This window comes from Dioscorea cayenensis, chromosome 19 (genome assembly GCF_009730915.1).
Source record: "Dioscorea cayenensis subsp. rotundata cultivar TDr96_F1 chromosome 19, TDr96_F1_v2_PseudoChromosome.rev07_lg8_w22 25.fasta, whole genome shotgun sequence".
Lineage (NCBI taxonomy): Eukaryota > Viridiplantae > Streptophyta > Magnoliopsida > Dioscoreales > Dioscoreaceae > Dioscorea > Dioscorea cayenensis.
In genome coordinates this window covers 1998143-2008121 of record NC_052489.1, presented here as the reverse complement: position 1 = coordinate 2008121, position 9979 = coordinate 1998143, and the positions used below count along the sequence as shown (strand labels likewise).

At 36.5% G+C, this 9979-nt stretch overlaps 1 protein-coding gene across 1 annotated transcript; it reads left to right on the top strand.

Moving 5' to 3' along the window:
• Nucleotides 1-100: 100 nt before the first annotated feature.
• On the top strand, nt 101-9529 carry LOC120283910 (DNA-directed RNA polymerases IV and V subunit 2). The gene is made up of 8 exons (XM_039290710.1): nt 101-310; nt 925-1446; nt 2382-2588; nt 2756-3636; nt 4776-5067; nt 6203-7156; nt 8102-8373; nt 8746-9529. The coding sequence occupies exons 2-8, from the start codon at nt 958-960 to the stop codon at nt 9245-9247; spliced, it is 3597 nt and encodes a 1198-aa protein (XP_039146644.1). The 5' UTR covers nt 101-310; nt 925-957; the 3' UTR covers nt 9248-9529.
• The last annotated feature ends 450 nt before the right edge of the window (nt 9530-9979 follow it).

Below are 9979 nucleotides of genomic sequence, written 5' to 3'. Positions count from 1 at the left end.
TATATATATATATATATAGCTTTTTTTATTTGACAAATTTCTATTTAGTCAAAATTATATATATTTAAAATTTATTTTTAAAAAAACACCAAAACCCGGAACTAAGACGCACGACGAGGAGGCATTGCGTTGGAGAGTAGCTTCGGTTCCTTCCCAAAAATGGCGAAAATGGTTGCTCGATAGAACCAAGGAACCAACTTCTCTTCGAAACGCTTGCCCTCTGTTCAACCCTTCGTCGGCAGCGGCATCGCTGATTCGTCTCCGGGCGGCGACCTCTTCTCGTGCGTACAATCGGGTTTTAACCGGCTGGGTACTCCAAAAACCCTAAACCCTAAACCTGGCTTACGCTTTCAGTAAATATAGCGAAGGATCATGTCTTGTATTTTTGTTACGATTCTTTGTGAATGTAGCTTCTTTGTGGTTTATTTCTTTGTAATGATCGTGAGTAGCTGGTGTTTTCTCTTGAATGGATTGATTAGGGTTCTGACTTTGTGTTTTTGTGTTCAATTGAAGGTTTTGTATTTCATGTTCTTGCTTTTATGTGCGAATTTAGATTGTTATGCTCAGATGATGCATCATTTTTGGTTTTTTTTTTCAGCTATTAAATATTCAAACTATTTATAGTTGATTGCATACTGATGATTGATGAGTCAAAGCTTGCTTATCTGAGCTCTAAATAGGAGATTTTAGCTTGCGTTTTTAGCTGATTATTGGTTTTTTCATAAATTAAAGTTTGACATGTTGATCTTCTCATCCTCTTTAAGATTTTCGTTGGTGACTGTTCTCATAGATATATTGATGAATGTTGCAAACTTCTATACTTGAGATTGATCCTCTGCTTGGGAGAGTGTCTTTTCCTTGTGATTCGATTTATCATGATTTTTTACTTCATGTTTAATTTTTGAAATGTATTATTTTTTTCAGGTCATTTGAGTGTACTATTTATTAGGATTTGAGATGAAAGAGGATCAGTTGCCAGATTTTTCAGACTGTGATATTGACTCTGTGATGGGTGACCTTGTAAAAGGGCAGCCTAGTTCTGATCCCATGGATCTTGATACTCCCAATGGAGATACTGAACCCTTTGATATCAACATAGGTGCTTTGGAGAAATTCTGTAAAGATGCTGCACGGGCATTCTTTAATGAGCAAGGCCTTATTAGTCACCAGATAAACTCATTCAATGAATTTATATCAGATGGAATTCAAAACCTTTTTGATTCTCTTGGTGAAGTCAATGTGGAGCCAGGTTATGACCCGTCAAAGAAAGGTGCAAGCGATTGGAGACATGCGACATTCTCTTTTGGTAAGGTTACACTTGAGAAGCCTAAGTTTTGGACAGGTAGCAGTGATATAACGGAGGAGTTTACCAAATTCATGCCTAGACATGCACGTCTCCAGAATATGACATATTCTTCCCTGATGAAAGTGGAAGTGAGGTTACAGGTGACTAAGAGCCATTTTTTTATTACAGACAAAGCACCAATTTTTTTATTAGCATGCATGCTTATTGTGCAATAGAATCCTACTCATACGATCTTGTAATTGTTCTTTCTTTTTGATATATGTCTCATAATGTGGTAAACTTTCTGAATTACAGTTAGAAATTCTTGGTTCAAAATTTCATCCAATCTACCAAAAGTCTTTGATTTGATTCCAATCCAAACAAGTTGATGTTCCTTAGATGCTAATCAAACTATCCAGTGAACTAATAGCAGTATATGCCCATACCTGGTTTATGTCGATGATCATATACATTATTGTGATGCTGGTCAGGCTGGTTGTTGAGTTCAGGCTTTTGAGATAATCAAATTGCAGGAAAACTTTGGCTGGTCATCGTAAATTTTTTTTTAGTCTAGAAAGAAATGTCAGTTATCTAATGATATTCTTGTTATTTCCTGAGAACTACTTTCTTTATGTTGTGATTTAAATACCCAAGAAATTCCCAAGACTGATCTGAATGCTACTGAAGAAGGTTCTCTTAAATATTTAAGCTAGAAAAAAATGAGAAACTGGAAGACATAAAATTAGACATCCTCAGTAATGGGACAGAGGAGTCCATTGTGTTAGAAAGGTTAGTCTTCATTTGATATAGAAAAAAATGAAATGCTAGAGTACAGTAGGCTCAGTTGGCCCTAACATTTATGTGCTGAGAGCAGGAAATTTGAATTATCATCTTAATATATACCTTGTCAGTTGCTCTCTGTAGATTGCAATGTTAATTAGTGGAATGTCTTGCATTCTGAAATAATTACTTATTTCAACTCATGGAGCCTTCTGCATTTGCTACAGTTTAGTTTTCTAGTTCACATGGGTGTGCATCAATTTCTCAATGGCATCATGTTTGTTCTATTTAGGCTGCAAACTTCTTTTGTGTCCAGGTTTATACTCATGAAAGAAGTGATAAAGCTAAAACGGGCAATGAAACTTATGTTCGCCGAAGGGTGCTGAGTGATGAAACAGAGGAAATGATCATGGGGCGGATCCCTGTTATGGTGCAATCGGATCTTTGTTGGTTGCATTCATCCAACAAAAGTGATTGCCTCTTTGATCATGGTGGCTATTTTTTGATCAAAGGAGCAGAAAAGGTGAAACTTGTTAAGAACCTTGGAACATGAACAAATAATTTTCTTATAGATTCTTATGTTATGCAGCTTTTGAACAATTTTGATTGATTGTAATTAATTGTAAACCTCGCCAAGGCTTAGTTATTGTTGTTCTGACATAAACTATCATGTTGGTCTCTGCTTTTCAGGCCTTCATTGCTCAGGAACAGAGGTGTTCTACGAGATTATGGGTGACTGATACTCCAAACTGGACAGTGCAGTTCCAGTCTCAATTTAAGAGGAAAAGAGTCTATGTAAAACTCATTGATGCTCCGAAGGCTGAAGGTTACACTGCAGGAAAAGTTGTTAATGCTTATTATTTGTATGCTACTGTCCCAATTTGGATCATGTTTTTTGCCCTTGGTGCTTCATCTGATAAAGAGGTTGTTCAGATGATTGATCTTGAAGACTGTGACACGGAGCTGCTGAATATTATATTAGCAACAATCAAAGATGCTGATGAACAATGTGAAGGTTTCCGAAAAGAAGAGGTGGCTCGTGAATTTGTTCATGGACTTATAAAGAGCTCAAAGTTCCCTCCTAGTGAAACATTCGATGAATGCATCTCTACATATCTATTTCCTACTATCACTGGATGTAGAGAGAAGGCACTTTTCCTTGGATACATGGTGAAATGTATGTTATTAGCTTATGCTGGAAAACGGAAACTGGACAACAAGGATGATTTCAGAAATAAGAGGTTGGATCTGGCTGGTGAGTTACTCGCAAGGGAGTTGTGGGTACACATAAGGCATCTGGAAAGATACATGATAAAGAAAATACAAAAGGACTTATATGGAGATAAGGATCTAAAGTGGGAAGAGAAGTATCTGGATGCATCAATTATTACAAATGGTCTTAAAAGGGCATTTTCTACTGGTTCATGGTGTCATCCGTATAAAAAAACTGAACGATGCTCTGGTGTTGTGGCAACTCTGAGGAGGACAAATCCCCTCCAAACCATGTCTGATCTGAGAAAAGTTCGCCAACAGGTTGCTTACGCTGGGAAGGCTGGTGATGCGAGATATCCGTAAGTTGTTTCTACGTCCATCTTATTATCTTTTTATGATGACATCTGGTTTGCCAATTTTATAATTTCTGATGTAGAAGTGTTTAGTTCTGTTATCTGTCTTTACATCATTTCTAATTAATTTTTTAATAGCAAAACTATGCTCTCTGTCACTAAATTGGTAGCTGAATTTCCATCATCAAATGGGGGGATCTATGAAATTTATATTTTAATGGGATAATTAACAATCTTACACTTCATAATGAACAGTGGCATTAGGGAATTTGGGTTGAATTATGCCGGGAAATTGACTTGTACTGTAAGTGAGTGCTTCAACTGATATGGTGACCCAATTTGCTTGTGTTACTGGATTTAGCATATTTGGGAAATTTTTATAATGGGATACATGCTTGACCACATCTTCCCCCCTCCCCTTCCTTGCTATTACCTTCATATATTCCTCACCTGATCGTACTTATATTGGTTTATTTGAAAAATAGAGTTCTGGTTTCATGCAGTTCCTTCCATTCCAAACCCTATTTTATTTTATTTTTTATTTTCAATCTTAACCTGCAATTTTTTTTAACATTACCTTGTCTTTTTATATATTTCTAAACTCCAGTAAATTTTTTTATCTTTATATGATTTTTTATCTTTCTAACTTTAAATTTTGATTCTTATGAATTTTCATGATTTTAAGAATATTTTATTTTAATTTAAATTGTAATACATGTTAAATTCTCTGTCTTACATTCTATTTCTTTAGAAACGACTTGTTTTTCCATGATTACAATGTTCACCATCCTTTTAAAGACAATGTGATTCACATGCATATATATAACCTCTCCCCAAGACACACACACATTATACATGGCTGTGTCATATCCATTTTTCATTAAATTCAAGTGTTGGATACTCTCAGAGGATTGGATACTCACACCTATATTCTTGACCAAGTAACACTTCTTATCAGAAGACTTGTAGTTGTTGCTTTAGTGATGGTGCACTCAATGGCATTTCATTTTGGAATTTTATGAAGTCAAAGCCAATATAATGCAAAAATATAACTTAGGGAGCAATAACATATTTAGGAGCAGTGCCAGATGAAGTTCCTGCTATGTGGTTGCATCTCTTAACAATTTGGTACTATCTGTGTGCAGAAATCCTTCATACTGGGGTAAATTGTGCTTTCTTTCCACCCCAGAAGGCGAAAACTGTGGGCTGGTTAAAAACCTGTCTGTTACTGCTATTGTTAGCTCAAAGATGGCGGAGCCAATGTTGGACAAGTTAATTTCTTGTGGAATGGAAAAGTTAGCTGATGTTTCTCTGTCATCAATCAATACAACAGACAAAGTCTTTTTGAATGGAGTCTGGATTGGAGTTTGCCAGGATTCGAGCTCATTTGTCATGAATTTGAGGCAGTTGCGACGGAAGAAGCTAATACACTCACAGGTCCCTTTTATTTCTTCTTTTGTACCTGAGCTCATCTGTTTCCTTTGTACTTTTCCTTGTTTTCATTCTTTGAGCCTTTGGTATATGATGGATGGATTTTTAATAATTATTATCTTTCAGAATCTTAGAGATAATTATTTCCTTTTCCAGTGCTTTGCAGAGTTAGCTACCAAGCTTTGTTTTATAGCAATATATGAATACTGTTGTGCAAAGCTTGACTGGACTATGAATCTAAGGATGCAATAATTGTAGTAATTAATTGCTTGTCAATAGTGAGGGTTGTGGAACTGTTGTTTTCTTGGAATGTGAGGGCAAACGCTCTTCATTTTCTATTCCCTGGCAATAATGAAGCCTCTCTTTTGAGTCTTCTAACTGACTTGCTCTGTGGTAATTTTTTTTGTTTTTTTTTTAAACTGATTTTCATCACCTAGAGAAGTTCTGCTCACAACATTGCTAAACTGTTAATTAAGTTTCTCTTTTTTTAAGACTGAGATATTTATGTGTGTTATAGCAGCAGAACAGTGTTATAACATGCTTCCATATTCTCCTAAATATTGCTCTTTATTTATTTTTAACTTTTTTATTAATAAAATGTATTTCTTGCTATATCTTGATATCATAAAATGATTCCATTTGTCAGTCTCAAACTTCTTTTTGACCGGTCATTTATTGGTAAACAACTTAAATGGTATCCTACATTTTCGTGTGTTTCTATTTCGGTCACCCAGTTTTAATAAGTTACGATTTAATTCCTACCTTTAGTTTTTATTATAATTTGGTCATTCGAGCATACACCGTTAACGGCGGTCACGCGAGGCATACTACGCGACACATCTTTACTCTAAGCCGGCATCTAAGCTGGCATATATAATGTGTGATTGCCATTAACGGTGTATGTTTGGGTGACCAAATTGTAACAAAAGCAGAAAGCAAGGGACCAAATCGTAACTCTTTTAAGATGGGTGACCAAAATAGGAACACACGGAAAAGATTACGTTGTTTACCTTTATGTATATATATGTGGTTTTCTTGTTCTCATGACAAGTAGAATATGCATTTTGTTAAAATCCAGAGAAGACCTGTCAACGTTGTCAGGTGATCGTTGTTGATCACTCAGTTTTCTGTTTTTATGTAGGTGGAAATCAAAAGGGACACACACCAAAGAGAAGTGCGAATTTTTTCTGATGCAGGAAGAATTTTACGGCCCCTCTTAGTTGTGGAGAATTTGAAGAAAGTTAAATTACTAAAAGGAGGGGTCAGCTCTTTCCAATCTCTTCTTGATGAGGAGATTATAGAATTCATAGGTGTTGAAGAAGAAGAAGACTGCAGAACTGCCTGGGGAGTTAGATATCTTTTCGCTGGTGACAAAGGGCATACATCTCCGAAGTACACACATTGTGAACTTGATCTGTCCTTTTTACTGAGCTTAAGTGGCAGCATTATCCCTTTTGCAAACCACAATCATGCTAGGAGGGTCCTTTTTGAAGCTGAGAAGCATTCTCAGCAATCAATTGGTTTCTCCACAACAAACCCAAACATCCGAGTGGACACGCTTTCTCACCAATTGTACTACCCACAGAAACCACTTTTTAGAACGATGGTGGCGGATTGTCTTGGTGGCTCTGGATATTCTCTGGGCCGAAATGACACCATGGCAAGACCTGAATACTTCAATGGTCAAAATGCTATTGTTGCTGTGAATGTTCATCAAGGATTCAACCAAGAAGACTCATTGGTTATGAATCGTTCTTCACTTGAGCGCGGTTTGTTTAGAACAGAACATTTGAGAAGCTATAAAGCTGAAGTAGATAATAATGAGTTTAACGCGAACAAAGGGAAGGACACGAAGGGTAAGGTTGAGTTTGGCAAGATACAAAGCAAAAAAGGCCGTGTGGACAGTCTAGATGATGATGGGTTTCCATATATTGGTGCAAACCTTCAAAGTGGTGACATGATAATAGGGAAGGTCGCACAGTCAGAAGAGGATCATGGGATTAAGCTGAAACACACTGAAAAAGGCATAGTACAGAAAGTAGTGCTTTCGGCAAATGATGAAGGAAAGAACTATGCAGTTGTCACTCTTAGACAGGTTAGTTCCTGAAAAATAACTTACATGCCATGCAATTGCACATTTCTCTGTCCTTTACACACTAAACTTTTTTTTTTTAAAATGTTGAATTAGTGGATGACTTAGTGCATGCAACAATAGGCAATGCTAATGTGCACTACTAGGAAAGAAATGCAGGTGGAACATCGAAACGATTGTTTTTAAACCAGATATGTGGACACTGCCATGTATATATGTGTTATGCATATAAATATTTGAACTACATTATTTTTAGAAGGGTAGAGAACATTGTGTTAAAATAAATTATTTTTAGAGAAATAGCGCTTAGGACAATGCTTTAAAACATATTAAAATTTAAACTAAAGTAAAAAATAATTTTTATTATCAGTGAAAATCACTGTTAAAAATATTTGAAAGATATTATAAATACAGGAAAAATATTTAAAAAATTTATGCACTTTAAAAGAATAAGAAAAAAAAGGTACTTTAATAAAAGAAAAGGATTGAGATTGAAAAATTAAAAAGAAAAAATGAAGATAGAAAATAGGTTGAGCTGATGAGAGAAGGTACGGTATGGATGCTTCCCACCAAGAATATAGAGAGAAAGTAGGAAAACTACTAACTTTGTCAGGCTTGACATTGCACAATTTAGGTTAGATATGGTCATGCAGTGTGCTAAGCTTGAGTATTGCTTTTGGTCAAAGGTTATCCTTCCAATTTTGATCATTCACACACATCAGTACCCTGTTTTGTGCCATGAAGATGGGATGAACAAACCTTACCAGTTTTTCCTATTTTTCCTATTCTATTTTCTCAACTTTTGAACACATTGTGTAATTCCTCAAGGAAAAATTATTATATGAGGACTTTGATGTGTTTTAAAATTGTGTCGAAGTTCACCAGCAGAAATTATTATACTAGTTGAAAGAATTCCAAGAATTTTACCTCTTGGTTGAATCATTGTAGGTGCGATCTCCCACCATTGGAGACAAGTTCTCTAGCATGCATGGGCAAAAGGGGGTGGTTGGTTTTCTGGAGTCGCAAGAAAATTTTCCCTTTACTTGTCAAGGAATAGTTCCAGATATTGTGATAAATCCGCATGCCTTCCCAACCCGACAAACTCCTGGTCAGTTGCTTGAGGCTGCTTTAGGAAAGGGTATTGCTGCAGGTGGTACAAGAAGATATGCCACACCATTCACTACACCATCGGTTGACGTCATAACAGAGCAGTTACACAGGTGATTCAAATCTTTGGCCTTCGAAATTTCTTCATTTTGTTAAATGCTTCCAAAATTACCCGTGCTTCATTCGTCCTACAATTTAATTGCAAAGCTTTCATGTAGGAATAACTCAAAAACAATTCTCTCTTTAGACAAAGAGCATCTAGTTAACATTAATCTGGGCCTGTTGTGCTTGTGAATGACTATTGCTTTGGTAAACTTGACGTCTCATCTTCTTTTAGCAGTTTTATTCCCTATATGTTCTTGGATGTGTTTTTTTTTCAGCTCAACAAATGCTCCAGTCTTTTCTTTTCTTTTTACCCATCATAACTCTTTATTGCTACGTGGTAAAGGTTGCTTGAGACTTCTTATATTTCTGTTCTCTTTCAGTGCTGGGTATACAAGATGGGGAAGTGAGAAAGTTACGAACGGCAGAACCGGTGAAATGATGCGCTCTCTGATCTTTATGGGTCCTACATTTTACCAGAGGCTAATCCATATGGCTGAAGACAAGGTGAAATTCCGAAACACAGGACCCGTTCACCCGCTTACTCGCCAACCAGTAGCTGACCGGAAAAGATTTGGTGGGATCAAGTTCGGTGAGATGGAAAGGGACTGTTTGCTCGCCCATGGGGCCGCCGCCAATCTCCATGAACGATTGTTCACCCTCAGTGACTTATCTCAGATGCAGGTCTGTCAAACATGCACCAGAGCGGCGACTGTGATCCAGAGAATCATGCCTGGTGGTAAAAGAATCCGTGGCCCATATTGTCGATTCTGTGAATCAGCGGAAAATATCGTCAAGATTAACGTGCCTTACGGAGCAAAGCTCCTCTTCCAGGAACTCTTTAGCATGGGGATTTGTCTAAAATTCGAAACAGAGCTATGCTGAGTTCTTGCCATTAACAACCTGACATGGTTTTGCTGCTGTTTCACCTCACTGACTGAAGGCATCATCACTCTTTTAAGGTTTTTTACATTCTGTGGATATTTATCTGCTTTTGGTGTTAATGTCTGTGTCCAACTTCAAACTGTTTAATGTAGCTGTATGTATTGAAGTAACTTCAGGATTTTACAATGGTGACTTTTAGTGTTTGTTTTTAACCAGTTATGATGTTATTGACTTGTGTGAAGGTGATTGAAATGAGAGCACTTTAATTGGTAAATTTTTTTATAGGGATTTTTTCATTTTGGAGTTCAAAACTTTAATTTGAATTAAAATAGTTATTTAATTTTAATTTTATTTTACCAAATGCTCACATGAAATATTACAGTTTATTTTTTGATGATGTATGTGCCGGATATTCTGTCATTATATATATGACACACTATTTTCACGTTTTTGTGAAATATATACACGAATCATCTCTGGATTATAAATGGAACCACCCCTTTTCTGAATCCATCTCACATCAATAACTCGGCCCCTTCCACCTATAGATAATTTTAGAGAAGTTTCTTTTGCAGTGGATACCTGAATGCCGAGTATGGCTCGTAATAATCTATCTTCCGGAGCATACGACGATTCGGTCGCTGTCTGAGGCGTTAATTTACCTACTAAAATATCACCTGTTTCTATCCAAGATCCAAGCATCACAATTCCATTTCTGTCTAAATTGCGGAG

Coding starts and splice junctions, on each gene's coding strand:
- LOC120283910 (XM_039290710.1), top strand. CDS start 958: ATGAAAGAGGATCAGTTGCCAGATTTTTCAGACTGTGATATTGACTCT. Junction 1,447..2,381: donor AAGTGGAAGTGAGGTTACAG/GTGACTAAGAGC, acceptor TTTTGTGTCCAG/GTTTATACTCATGAAAGAAG. Junction 7,157..8,101: donor CAGTTGTCACTCTTAGACAG/GTTAGTTCCTGA, acceptor GAATCATTGTAG/GTGCGATCTCCCACCATTGG.